Raw genomic sequence first — 15,038 nt, 5'->3', positions numbered from 1 at the left:
TTATATTCTTGCCTGTTGTATTTCTTAACTTTTTATTTTTGTCACGGTATATTAAGGGGCACCTATTTTACCACTTTTTCAAGATTTAAGAGGATTCTATTGTCTCCCAGAATGTTGAAAATTTCAGCTCAATATCCATAAGATTGTTTTTTAGCTTTCAGAATGCTGTAAATTTTCTGCTTTGAACACACTCTAGCTGTTTTTGTTGTCTGTGCCTTTTTAATGCTAAATCTCCCCACCCACTTTTCTTACGTGCCTGTTAGTGTCTCAATCAGACATGAAGCAGATCTTTTGTAATGTTTGAAATACTAAAGTAACTTTAACATTTATTATTTGATGTATTTGAGGAATTGGATTTTAATCACATTTGTGTATTACTCAAAGTTCTCACACAGAGTGTGCGTTTTTAACTTTTGCAGTGTTTTGCACCGTAACTTATTTTTTTTTCTCCAATAATAAACGTCAGGAAATTTAAACTATTTCTTATACACTACCTATACCTACTAAACTGCTTCCAAAAGATTTATCATAGGTGACCTTTTAATGTTAACATTCTGAAAAACCCAGAAAGACAAAAGAAAGACATGCCTTTTTAAAAATCGCCAAGTCTCGAGACCAATTATCTTGTTTAGCCACATGCACACTCCAAGACTGCAGTAGATACAAGACTAATTGCAATTTAGTATGCAAATAGACTCTTATCTGAGACTCATACTAAATTCATATGCCTGCTACTTGATCTAAATGAAACCAATGTTTTTTTTTTTTTTTTTTTTTTTTTAAGGTACTTGAGCATCTTAATCGGGGGGAGGTTATATTTTCTAAGACTGGACATATTTTGATCTGAAACATAAACTGTAACCATTGTGTCTTGAGAGCTTTAATTAAATTACCCTCTAAACATGCCCTGTAACTTACATTTAGAATTTGACATTGGACAAACATGAACATCCTCCAGAATTTCTCACATTCATGCATCATTGTCACACCTTAGAAACATTCCCATTCATATTGATGGCTGTGAATGGTGGTCCTCTTATAGTCTCTTAATCCTCATCATCATCACACTCGTCCTCACTATCAACATCTTTTTCCTTTTCTTTTTCCTTTGGAGGCGCTACAGGTGGAAGATCCAGTCGTGCCCATGACATTGGTTCTGCTTTCTTCAACACAATCTCAATTTTGGTAGCCATCATGTTCACCAAGCTTTTACTTGGATCGATTACCTTATGGGGGAAAAAAAGACAATCTTAGATTTCTAGTACTTGGTTTAAGTGTAAGACCTTGTTTTTTTTTCCCTCTTTCAACTTTGAAATAAAATAATAAATACTGTTATAGTAGCATAGGAGAATGTTAAAACGTGGAGATCTTTGGGAAGCCTATCCGAGAACAATGTATAATTTGGTAATGCTAATGTCTCAATGTATAGAGCAGGGATCACAGAACTTGTTCCTGGAAGGCCAGTGTCCTGCAGATTTTAGCTCCAACCCTAATCATACACACCTGAACAAGCTAATCAAGGTTGGAGCTAAACCCTGCAGGGACACCGGAACGAGGTTGATGACCACTGGTATAGAGCTTTCATGAAAAACACTTTACTTACCCCCCATAAACTGATCTGCTTCTCAAATTCCTTCTCTCCTTCAAATATAATGTGGATTTTGAGCTGTAAGCATAAAAACCTTGTTTTGTAAATGTAAACATGAATAATGCTAAAACACAAACATTTGTGTAAACGTGTATAAATCACTTATCTAAAATTTTATTTAATGTCACAAGTGACCCTGTTTTCTTACCACAGTGCTGTTCCCCTCTACCAAGCTCAGCTCTGGTACTGAGTTTTTCGCATAAATGGAAATGATGACCTGACTTCCTGTTTGGTGCCAATCAAACCTGCAAGGTACAACTTTCTTTCCCTGCACACATACATAAAACATCACCTTTTACATGAAGAAAAATTATACTCACTCAACATCATGGTCTTCAACAAATTATTTGGCAATTTGCAAATTGGATGTGAGCCCATGCTCTTTTTGTTACTTCTATAGTGTTGTTACTAGAGCTGCAAGGTATTGGAAAAAAATTGATACTGCAGTATTTAGTTTTTTAGCGATATATTAATTTTTATTTTCAACTTATTCCCTTTATTAATCTGGGGTCGCCACAGCGGCATGAACCGCCCACTCATCCAGCACATGTTTAACGCAGTGGATGTTCTTCCAGCTGCAACCCATCTCTGGGAAACACCCACCCACACTCATTCACACAAACCCTCATACACTATGGACAATTTAGCTTGCCCAATTCACCTGTACCGCATGTCTTTGGACTGTGGGGGAAACCGGACCACCCAGAGGAAACCCACGCGAATGCAGGGAGAACATGCAAACTCCACACAGAAACGCCAACTGACCCAGCCAAGGCTCAAACCAGCGGCCTTCTTCCTGTGAGGCGACAGCACCACCTACTGCGCCACTGTGTCGCAGCGATATGAAATATACTTCACTAGATAGATTAAATAACTTTTTGAAGAATTATTTCAGAACAATTAGGGTGATTATATAGGAGTGTCTGCATAAATTATTAAAATTAGGTTTAATGCACATGTTTTTACTTGATGTAATCTCAACTGAAACATGTTTCTATTTAGTGTATTTAGTAATATTTAGGTTTTATTAAAGAATTAAATTATTAAAATTAAATTTAAACTAGATTTTTAGTGGAAATCATACAAGTGAGGGAAAAAAGTGCTTTGTTATATTTGTCTGCTAGGTTTTAATCTGCTTGTTAAGTCGTGACGTATGGAATACTGTTTCCGGGTTCAAGCTGCTACTCATTTGAATATTTTTTTTTACTCAATTTCTGTTTAATGGAGAGATTTTTTTCAACTCATTTTTAATAACGGATTTATTTTATATTTGTCATGATGACAGTAAATTATATTTGACTAGATATTTTTCAAGACAATTCTATAAAGCTTAAAGTGACATTTAAAACCTTAAATAGGTTAACTAGGCAGGTTAGGGTAATTAGGTAGTTGTTGTATAACAATGGTTTGTTCTGTAGACTATCAAAAAATATATAGCTTAAAGGGGCTAATAATTAAAAAAAATAAAACTGCCTTTATTCTAGATGAAATAAAACAAATAAGACTTTCTCCAGGAGAAATTTTTTTTTATCAGACATACTGTGAAAATTTCCTTGCCCTGTTAAACATCATTTGGTGAATATTTTAAAAAAGGAAAAAAAAATTAAAACGGGGTTTAATAGTTCTAACTTTAACTCTGTGTGTGTGTGTGTGTGTGTGTGTATATATATATATATATATATATATATATATATAGCGATCATGCTTTTTTCTAGTAATACATCGCTTTCTAATCATTTATTACAATTCGTTGAGTCTTCCCTTACAGTTTGATAGAGCGATTGGACTCGGAAGCCAATTTGCGTAACGTCACACTTAACAAGTGGATAGCAGTTGGACCCATATTTAAAAAAATATAATATAAAATCAAACATGGTAGTCTTCACTATAAAATGTGTTTGTTAAAGCTACACACGTTCTTGTTTTTTGTGCTTGAATCCTTTAATCTCTGTGTTTACCAGGGGAGAAAAAACTATTGCTATTAATACACTTTAAATGGTTAAACGTTCTATTAATCTACAAGCTACTGGTATACTTGACATTGAGATCCTGTGATGTGACTATTGCGCATGCGGACATTTCGATGCTGAAACGATATAATTTGCAGCCCTAGTTGTTACGCTGCTTTATTGGACTGAATGAAAAGATACAGTATAACTGTGAAATGTTAGAGGATTTTAAAAAAATCAATTCAAGTAATATAGTGCTTTGACTTTTAAATCCCATCTCAGACACTTACTGCATCTTTTTTCTTCCACTGATGCTTTCCGCGGGTACAACCCTCCTGAGACAGAAACGTGTTGAAGTCTGAGGTTTTCCTCTTACAGCAGCTCCAATATTTCATCCTTTTATGAGGAAAGATAAAAAAAGCCTTAATTGCGGAGTCTGCGGATACATCTGAGATTTCTCCATCCATACTTTTCTAGCAGTAGCTAATTTACCCTTCATGGAAAATAGGCACGCCAGCGTGATACAAACAGGTCTCATCATCACTGGCTTGTCCAGCGAATGTCTGAAAAGCAGAACCCATTGTTTATAATGGACTAAAGAGACTCAATGTGCCATGGTTTCTAATCTAAGAAGCAGGCAGAGAGAACAGTACCTTACTGCAGCCTCCATTCTTACAGGACGTCCCTATCTTAATTTCATCACTATCCTCCTCTATAATACAAGAAAGAGAATAAAATGCATCAGAATAAAAGACAAATATGGAACGGGAGGGAAAAAGAGGGTCTAGCTTTTCGTACCTTTTATCTCATGTGCATTTTCCTCAGTTAATTTGAGCTTTTCTAAAGCCTGTTTGAGTGAAGGGGAGATCTTCGATTGCAGGATAGAAAAAGGCTCATCTGGACTATAAAGACAATAAAAAATGTCAATTTTCAGTCATTTATTATTGTTAATTATTAAAGTGAGTTTCAGCTTGGTGGATTGCTAAAGAGAAGTAGTTGTACTCTAAAGTAAATTTAATGTTGAAGTATTTTATCATCTGCACATCTGAGCTAATGAACCAGAAAATACAAATGTCCTCTTCAAGTGTGCATTTACCTTGGTCGCTGAATGGATTCAAGAGGTTTTGGTGCTTGGATAATAAATTCATCATACTTTGGCTTCACATCATTCTTGTCTAAAGAAGACTTCACCTCTGGTTTCACAGGTTCTGCGGGCTTCTCCTGATTATGAGGGCCTTTCGTGCACCCCTAAGATTTAATAAAACATATGAACATGGATAGGGAGTATTTATGATACATGCATTTTAAATACGCATTTTAAATACAAAACAGTATTTTGTAATTTGTATTTGATAGGTTTGATGAAAATGGCTTGAAGGTGCAGTAGGTGATTGTCTTTAGAAACATTTTTGTAAAAAAATTATCTACATACATTTATATGTATTTTTATATTCTGGGTAAGGCATAAAACTAAAAAATGTTTATCCAATTAAATATTGTCGGGCTGACATCTCCCATAATTCCTATAAGTAGCTCAAACTGTCTGTCAGCAAATGTAGATTCGGACTTCTACGCATCTCTGTTTACGTAGATCCGCTATCCGTGCATGCGTTCACTAGACAATCACAGACGCGGTGAAATCAAATGCTGAATCAGTATTAGAGATACTTTTGCACGCTGGAGAAAGGACGACACCATGGCTGAAGTATTACTGTTAGACAGGTAATGTTCTGTTTTAAAACTATTTTAGTCAGGCTAAGCTTATGTTAGATTGTGTTGTGTTATGAATGAGTTATATGCACAGATGTGTTGTGAAGCCACTGAAATCTCCCGGCGAAATATTGATGTGACTATTTTCAGTTTTATAAGGGCCTTTTACAGCATCAATAATGTAGATTTTTATTTAGTTTAACAATAAAACATCTGTAAATAGCGCTATTCCACCTAACCTGCTTTATTGAGCTGAAGTTGCTTTTATATTCACATTTGCTCATTTTTAAACAATGGCAGCCTTCCTATACTGTTTACCATGCTACCCTGAATATTTGCTCTGAAATAGCATGCAAGTATGGCTTAGTAATGAATGTAATTCCTGCATGCCGCCGGCCTAAACTGGCGAATGACATGAACTAGTAGGTTGTCTACTGTTGTGACACGGTTCGCGTGTTTGCAATTTCAGGAGGCGTGGCTTTGAATCACAGTCCCTTCCCACCATCCAAACATAATATGCTAAGCGGTTAGCATTTTGGCAGATCACCTACTGCACCTTTAATATTTCGTATCAAAATACTTTTGTGTCTTGCATTTTTGTAGTTTCAAAATACTGTAAAATCCTTTGCAAGAAGTCTACGGTACATGATGACAACTTATAAATGAGGCCTCTGATTGTTGTCTGAAAGCTTGAGATCAGAACAGAAAACTGATTCATTTTTAAGAAGGCTGGAGGTCAATGATTAGATTATGGATGGAAAATATGCTTAAAGAATATAACAGACAAATGCTGGAGGTAGATTCAGGAGCAAGTCAACATTTTTTGAAAATAGTATACTGAGCAATGCTAAGACTAGAAATATATAATGGGCCAGTGTCCTGATGAGTTTAGCTCCAATCCTAATTAAACACACCTGAACCAGTGAATCAAGCTCTTACTAGATATACTAGAAACTTCCTGGCAGGTGTGTTGAAGCAAGTTGGAGAAACTCTCCAGGTCACCGGCACTCCAGGACCGAGTTTGGACACCCCTGCTGTAAACTAATCAATTCAGCATCTTTGCTTAAGAAATTACATGGAATAAAATGTCAGTCTTGGAGAACAAAATGAGGAGCTTCAGAACATCATCAATCTCAGTCTTAATGCTGTAGGTGGAAATGCAGAGGAATTTTTAAATATACTGCCATTTTGTTCACCTATAGTAGGTTGTGGCCTAATGGTTAATGAGTTTGACTTTGTAACTCAAAAAGAAAGTTACCTTTGGGTTACAAGTCCAACTTACAAACCATTAGGCCACAACTTCCCCCTATAGGTGAACAAAGTGGCAGAGAAAAGCTGTTGCTTTTAAACAGTTTACTGTCAATTTAATTGTTAAAGGATTGATCCAACAGGCCTATTGATGAAAGGTTTGCAAAGAAATTGTATGCTCCCTTGTAAGAGTATTTTGTAGTATTTTTAAAATACAAAATGCAGTATTTTATTTTAATAATTGTTGTAGCTGTAATTTGTAGATTATTTTGATACACTTAAAATTGATGTATTAGGTATTTTATTTTAAAATACATTTAAATGCATTTTTGCCCATCCCTGCATATGAACATGCTAAGGCTGCAGACAATTCAATAATTTTAAACCATATGAGCAAATACACAACTCCCATTTATGAAAAGCTTATCCGATCTCATGGATGTATACTAGATATGGTATACGGACCCTGAGCATGCGTCAATAGCACCGCCACATTTGTACAGTGCTCTTAGCACAAATGTCATTCAATCGCACTAGTCAGGACAGTGTGCCAACATGAAGATGCTGGACTTAAGCGCTGTGTACAAGTATAGTAACGAGCAAACAAAGCACAAAGGCAGAACATTTCATAGGTAAAATTTCATTTTTACCTTTTTATATGTGACGAACTTTTGTGCTTAACAAGTAACGTTATTGATGATAATACAGTCACTTACTGCACTGACCATAAGGCAAAGGAGCACCAACTTGCACTAAACACTCGGCTTATACTAGTTTTGTTGAATAAGATCAGCAAACAATGTAAATGAAATATGACAACAAGACGCTGCGGTGCTAGAAACTTGTATTATTGTCGGCTAAGAGAACGAGTCGTTCATATTGGGGATTAATTCACAATTGAATTGCTCCCTCATTTGTAAGAAAAGTGAAAGCAGGTGGGGTGTGTTTTAGGACATGGATTAGATCAAATCTTACAGGAGGGAGGATAATACACTTGCATGTACACAAACGCATGCTCTTCATCAGAAACGCCCCTGCGGTCACTTATTTATCCATGTAAAAAAGGGATGTAAAATTATAATTTTCGCAAGTAAAAAAAAAAAAAAAATATATATATATATAGCATAATGACCACCGGGAAAACTCTCAATCAGATATATGCATATTTGTGCAAATCTCTTGCTCTGGATGACCACAGTCCTCCACTGCAGCTTGGTCCTGCATTCATTTCAAAGGAGCGCAATCCTGTACTAAAAAGGCGGCTCTATTGATGCATTCCTTCCAACAGACAACAACAGGGCAGGAGACAACTAATGTAAATATCTATGATCTGATCTCATCTGCAGAACTTACTGCAATACTGAGGAAATCTGAAAAGTCAGTAGTTCGTCTCTTGCAGCAAGACCAACCCTAGGGAAGCAAGGCAGGAGACAATTTAATATGATTGATTATGAAAAACAGTAAATAAAGGCAAGATAATATTCTATAATATTATCAATGAGGAACTGATCTTCACACCTTTAATGCATCATGAAACACTGGCACTCCAGGATGATATGTGCATGCATCTGTGGAGGAAAGTGATTTACTGTGAAAAGTGACGTCAAAACAGTATAGTCACATGTTCGTGTATATACCTACAGTTAGCAAAACACTCCAACTGCTCAGCTACAGGATTGTTGGTTAAGAAGTTAATATATCTGTCTTGTTTTAAGCCATCTATAAAATAAATATCAGCTTATTAACTGTGCTATCGATTGTTTCATTCAAACATTTATTGTAGATACTTTACTAAATGCTAACATGCTAAATAGCGGTAAATTAAACTAACATGCCAATCATTTGTAAGGCTGTCATGTTTGGTTAATAAAACATATTTTATATGTAACATGTATAAACTATTATTAATCAAAAGTAAGTTAGGGTTTGCCTCTTGATTTACCTTGCTAACTTGTCTACCATAGCAACCGAGCTATCGCTTATTTACTATTTAAAGTCTTACCATCTGAATTCTTTTCGAGATCAAAACGCTGTCCACATCCCTTATTATAACACATTAAAGACATAATGTTTGATAGGAAATACTAGCGTATACTGTACAAGTTGTTTGAGAAGGAATGTTATCTTGACTAGCTCGCTGCTGCCGCTGCTTCCCGTGGTAAAGTCCTTCCGGAATCTTTCGTGTATTTCCGTATGTTGTCGAGCAGTGCCTCGGCTCCAATCGTGTGATTCCGGAATCGCTCGGTATTAGTTTCCGTGATGGAATCACGGAGTGGGACTGTGTGAGAGATGGGATGGTCCGCTTGACAGAGTTTAAAATAAAAACACAGACAAGGCTGTGCACAAAAACTAACCTTGTTCAATACGTTTAAAATGTAACATTTAATTATCCTTATCATTACATCCTTATTACAAACGTATTCTAAATAATGAATATATGTGAAACGAATGCGCTTTGAACTATATTCAAATGAACAAGATTATTGTTCGCTCTTTCTTATCTTTAACTAATTAATTGAATCGTCATGTAATCGTGTAAGATAAGGTTAAGATCTTAGTGTTGCTATGGGACAGCAGCAGCAACAGCGGTGTCATTTGCGCATTCACGGGATAACGTGCCGTGAGCGCGCTTCAGGAGATGCGCGCTCCTCTGATTACAGTCAACTGTGAGTGGCAGTGAGTGCTGTATGGCAAGAAAGAAGTGAAGGATGTAGTTTCACGGAGCGGGGTCTCGGATGTCTGCAGCGCACAGATTTCTTTCTCCCTAAGCCAGAGGTAAGAGCTTATTCACATATTTTGATGCACTAATTATCGGAGAACAACGGAATGCTCGCTCACGCTAATATACATTATTTAATAGACCCCACAGCGGTGAAAGTTTCCTTTGATGGCAATCGCATATTGTTGGAGACTCGTGTGTTCTTTGGAGAAATCGGGTTTTGTTTGACATAATCAAAGTTGTTTACTTTAAATGCCTCAAAAAATAATTGCAACTGTGGATGATTTAGATATCTATGTTGTTGCTCTAGTAAAATTTATTTGATATGAGCTTTTCATATACCTTTTATTCAGATATCTTTTTGTTTGTTGCTCTTGTAAAATTAATTTAATATTAGTTTTTTTCAATATTATTTGTTGTAAAAATGTCCTTTTAAACTTCATTTGTGCTCTTATCAATTTAATTAGATTATCTGTCTTGTCAATCTTTTGTGAAAGGGTGTTACTGAGTCCACTGAGAACAGGGTCAGGCATATATAATTTTTTTTTTTTTTGACAATTTAATCCAAACCAAGGGCTTCTGAATAAATAACTGCCTTGAAGTTTATTTGAGCAATAAGATATGTCTATGAGAGATGAATGCTCTAGACTGAAACGGTTTACTGCATATATTTCTCTTATTTGCAGGGTAACTGGATGATGGCATGGCTATAAACCGCTGCCCTGGGGGCAGTATGAGGATCCATCTCACCAGTTTCTCCTTAATGCTCCTCCACTTGCTTTCCAGTTTGGGGCAACTACAGGAGCCAGTGTCCACCTCTATTCAATTTACCAGCTCCATCTACAATGCCACCATTTATGAGAACTGTGCAGCTCGGACATACATTAGGACTGATGTTAAAATGGGGATTGTTCTGTCTAAGTTGGGTCCTTTAGACATCGAATATTCCATTGAATCTGGAGACGATGAGGGGCTGTTTCAGGCAGAGGAGTTTATGTTGGGGGACTTTTGTTTTCTCCGCATACGGACTAGTGGTGGCAGCGCTGCCATTCTGAACCGGGAAGTGCAGGATAATTATACATTAACTGTGAGGGCTACTGCCGGAGGGGGGCTGGAGGCTTCTGTGACAGTTAATGTGCAAATTATGGACATGAACGACCTCCGACCTTTGTTCTCTCCCACTTCCTATGCCATTAATATTCCAGAAAGTACTCCTTTGGGATCAAATGTGGCTCAGGTGACTGCCACTGATGCAGACATCGGCTCCAATGGCGAGTTTTACTATTTCTTCAGAGAAGAGGTTGAGGAGTTTGCTGTCCACCCAACCAGCGGGGTGGTATCACTCACAGCTAAGCCCAATGCAGATAAAAAGAGCAGGTTTGACCTTGAAGTTTTAGCAGTGGATCGTGGAATGAAGGTTTATGGGAACAGCGGTATTAGCAGTACAGCCAAACTAGTGATCAGTGTTCTGCGTATCAATGAATTTCCACCAACTCTGACTGCAGTCGCACTTTACCCTTTAATATCAGACAAAGAGCCGGTTTATGCTGTTGTTACTGTTGAAGACTTGGACGAAGGACCCAATGGAGAAATAGAGTGGGTTGCCATTATTGCAGGTGATCCTCAGGAGCAGTTTGTCCTTGACAGAGCTCCACTTGGAAATGAGTACAAGCTAAAGATGTCTGAGCCTGTCAACTGGGATAAATTTCCTTACGGTTGCAATCTCACTTTTCAAGCCAAAGACAGAGGCACACCACCAAGATTTTCGAGCGCTCAGACTGTACAGCTCCTAGTGAAAAAGCCACAGTCTGTGCAAGTGAGTTTTGAAAGGAAAACTTACAAAACTTCAATTATTGAGACTGCACCACCAGGGACCATTGTAGAAACTGTGAGGATATCCCCAAGACCGCCGGTTGTCAGCTATGCCCTAAGTCTGACCTCTGATTCAATATTTTTTATAATTAATCCACTTACTGGTGTTATCGCGACAGCACAAGAGTTTACCACATTAAGCCAGGAGCTTTTTAATTTAGAGGTGATGGAGACAGTGAGTGGAATGACAGCAAAAGTGCAGATCAAGGTTGAGGATGCTAACAACAATTCACCAATATTTACCAGCACATTTTATGAAGTTTTTGTAAATGAGAGCATTCCTATTGGCACAGTCATTCTCACTCTATCAGCAGTGGATGATGATAAAGGTGAGAATGGGTGCATAACATACAGTATAGCCAGCCTTCAGCCCCTACCGTTTATCATCAACCAAACTACAGGAGAGCTAATGACATCCAAAGAACTGGATTTTGAATCATCCTTGGAGACGTATGTATTTGCTGTCCGGGCCTCAGATTGGGGCTCACCTTACAGACGAGAAAGTGAGGTAAATGTTACAGTTCAAGTCTTGAACATCAATGACAACCAACCCCTTTTTGAGCGTGTGTCATGTAAAGGTGCAATAGGACGTGATTTTCCTGTTGGTCAGATCATCATCATAATGTCTGCCATTGATATTGATGAGCTTGGATTGGTTAAATATGACATTTTGTCTGGAAATGAGCAAGATGTATTCAGTCTTAACCCAGACTCTGGGATGTTGTCTTTAAAAAGACCCCTCAGTGCAATGAGTGCAAGGATTGAACAGTTTAACTTGAAAATAGTTGCGTCAGATGGCGAGATGCTCTCTGAACCCACATTTGTAAATATATCATTAGTCCGAGGCAGTATGCCAGCAAGGACTTTTAATTGTCGAGACACAAAAGTTGCACAAAAGTTAGCTGAGAAACTTCTGAAACGAGCCACTGCTATTAGCAAGTCCAAAGTGGAAGAAGGCTACACAGATCTGTTTTCTGTCAACAAACAGACACCTCAGTTTGAATCCTTTCCATCAGATATTGTAGTTCGTGAAGACATGCCTGTGGGAGCAAGTGTCCTTCAGGTGAACACAAATGATGGTGACACAGGCTACAATGGTCGCATCCTGCACGCCATATCAGATCCGAACAGTGACAGCTGTTTTAATATTGACATAGAAACTGGCCTAATATACATCTATCAGCCGCTGGACCGTGAACGTTCAGACCGGTACCTCCTTAACATAACTGTATATGACTTGGGCATTCCACAGAGATCCAGTTGGAGATTGTTAACTGTAAACATTGAGGATGTGAATGATAATAGCCCAGAATTCTCCCTCGAGAGCTACACTGCTGTTGTAACAGAGAACGCAGCCATTGGCACAGAAGTGATCCAGGTCACAGCTTCAGATAATGATCTTGGCGTGAATGGTGAAATTTCATACACCTTGTTAACAAACACCCCTCTGTTTTCCATAAACAGCGAGACTGGTTCTGTTTATGTGTCTGGTCATTTGGACAGGGAGTCCATTTCTGATTTCACTCTCAAAATTCAAGCGACAGATAAGGCAGAAAGAGGGAATCAGATGTTCTCTGAGACAACACTGAGAGTCTACCTTGAGGATGTAAATGACTGTGCTCCTGTGTTTATTCCCAAGAGCTACAGTTGCCGTGTTTTGGAAGACCTTCCCATAGGTGCAGTGATAGCTTGGCTGCAAACGCAAGACCCGGACATCGGATCTGGTGGATGGGTGAGATACTCCCTGCCCAACGACTTCAACGGAACATTTAAGATTAATTCTGAAAGTGGTGCCATTAAGGTGGCTAAGGACCTGGATTATGAGAAGCAACAGTTCTACAATCTCTCACTAGTTGCAGAAGACTTGGGTTTTCCAGTCAAGCTTCGCTCCGAGTCATATCTTGAAGTGGAAATCATTGATGTCAACGAGAACCTCAATGAGCCATACTTTTCTGAATTTGCAGTGAGGGGCTCTGTAAAAGAAAACTCTCGTCATGGTACAAGTGTCCTCCAGGTGACTGCTCAGGATGATGACAAGGGTAGAGATGGAGTGATCAGATACTCTATCAATGCTAGAAGTGGCCTCGGAAGATTTTCCATTGATGAAGAAACTGGTATGTATAACTTGATTCTTTATGTGTATTTTGGTCATGCTGTCTGCTATGTTTTACATTTTGTGAAGACTAACCAGTCCTGAGTCAATGCTCGTACGATAAAACAAAACCTGTGAATTCATGCCTTAACATTTTACTGCAGTGTGCTGACTGAATGGTATTAAAAGGTCACTGTGACGTTATTTGTCTTGGCAATGAATTTGTGCTCGGAGTCTACAATTGCCTCTGAAATTGCAGCCACTGGAGAAGACCGCTCACCCAGAAAGGTGGGACTTAACCTCTGCGTGGTTTGAAACAGTGATCTTTCACAGTCTGCGCCTCAAAATCATTTGTGTGAGGTCTGGTATTTGCAATATTGAAGAAGAAAAACTGCTTAGCTACTCGCAGCACTTGTGTGCGGTGCCAGATTCACTATTAATTACAACTAATGACTATTGATTACAGAACTACAACGGGCAGTGAGATGTAACTGTGGTCTTCCATTCACATGTCAGCTAATTAGGCTGAGCCTGTTAATCAGGCCCCTGTTTAAAGTAAGCGAGTGGTGCACGTTTGTGCCAGAACCTCAAATGAGCATGGATTTTCCACAGAGAATTGAATGCCCTACCAGCAGCAACAGACAAGTTGTAGGGGAAGCGGATACAAGAGAATAAGAGTTGTCTTTCATCTTCAAAGTAAAACCTTTGGGATAAGAAAGGACAGTGGCATTGGCTCAGCACACTCACTACATATCCTCCTACCGATATCCATTTAGGCGGCAGGTTGTGTGTGGTGTGTTATAGTCCTTGTTGTTACTGGACTTTTGAGATGATTGAAAGCGGGCAGTTCATGCAATAGACTTACAAGCAAGCAGAAATCAAAGCCACTTGATCTCAGTCGCCAGTCGAGATGCACTCGGCTTGGAGGTTTGTATATGTAGAGCGATTCCGATATAGGAAGTCTCTTTGCTCAGATGCAAGAGTGAACTTAAAAAGGCTGGTGGGATTTATGAAGGCCTTATCGTCGGAGCGCTCTGCTGCTTTGAGCAGGCATTGGTATTCCTACCCACACTTTGGGAAATAAATCAGAGTGCACTCTCACTCAGACGCCTGTCGAGAAACAAGTTCAGCTCTAATTTGCCTCTGAGATTTGGCCTCTTTTTCTCCAGAGTCAGGTTAAGTCCTTTATGTCAAAATCTCTCAGACACCTGCACAAAGGGTTGCTTGTGCTACACATCCTCACACGTTCCACAAGACTGATGTATTCTGTTTAGCTTTTTGAAAGACAACATATTTTTGGAGCATATGGGAGTCAGAGATCTTTACCACAAGCCCACATCCTCTTACAGACTTCTTGAACTTTGATTGTAATTCGGGGGAGCTATCAAGGGTTTTCCTTTTGATGCCTCCATGGCATACAAAGGAAACGTCTCTCTCGCCGTAACAAAGATGCTGAATTAAAATATGAAAAGGACAGGGAAAAGATTTGTTGAAAGGAAAAAGTGCTTTTTCAGCATGTTTAGTCGCTATGCTTGTGAACTCCTGGTAATTCAAGATGCCCAGCGTGAAAAGAACTGCGCTTGATGTTGTTTGTAGACATGAAGGATGAGTCTGTGGCTTAGTTCTGCTTGGTTATGTTTTACATTCTGGCAAATTATGAATATTTGATTGTTTACATCTTAAAATGTGAACTTTTTAAGCATTTTTCTTAAGGAATTCCTAATTAAAGTAGAGCCACCAAATGTTTTGAACGTTTCGAAATTACATTTTGGCTGTCATTTTATTCGCAGGAAAACATCT

At 38.3% G+C, this 15,038-nt stretch overlaps 2 protein-coding genes across 4 annotated transcripts in view; one reads left to right on the top strand and one right to left on the bottom strand.

The window, feature by feature from the left end:
- Positions 1-867: 867 nt before the first annotated feature.
- chordc1b (cysteine and histidine-rich domain (CHORD) containing 1b) lies at positions 868-8,705 on the bottom strand. The gene is given in 11 exon segments (NM_200339.1): positions 868-1,226; positions 1,604-1,666; positions 1,797-1,916; positions 3,888-3,993; positions 4,090-4,160; positions 4,251-4,309; positions 4,396-4,499; positions 4,694-4,845; positions 7,909-7,965; positions 8,074-8,123; positions 8,558-8,705. Coding segments are annotated over 11 exon segments (1,026 nt in total). The 5' UTR covers positions 8,622-8,705; the 3' UTR covers positions 868-1,046.
- Positions 8,706-9,213: 508 nt separating this feature from the next.
- fat3b (FAT atypical cadherin 3b) overlaps positions 9,214-15,038 on the top strand; it is a 114,095-nt gene continuing 108,270 nt past the window's right edge. For all 3 annotated transcript variants that reach the window (XM_017358051.4, XM_017358050.4, XM_009305303.5), the window contains exons 1-2: positions 9,214-9,330; positions 9,961-13,260. In XM_017358051.4, coding sequence (XP_017213540.3) covers positions 9,978-13,260 — 3,283 coding nt within the window. In that variant the 5' untranslated portion in view covers positions 9,214-9,330; positions 9,961-9,977. The remainder of the gene's footprint in view (positions 9,331-9,960; positions 13,261-15,038) is intronic.

The sequence above is a fragment of the Danio rerio genome, chromosome 10 (assembly GCF_049306965.1).
Source record: "Danio rerio strain Tuebingen ecotype United States chromosome 10, GRCz12tu, whole genome shotgun sequence".
NCBI classification, from domain to species: domain Eukaryota; kingdom Metazoa; phylum Chordata; class Actinopteri; order Cypriniformes; family Danionidae; genus Danio; species Danio rerio.
This window is presented reverse-complemented; position numbering and strand designations above follow the sequence as displayed.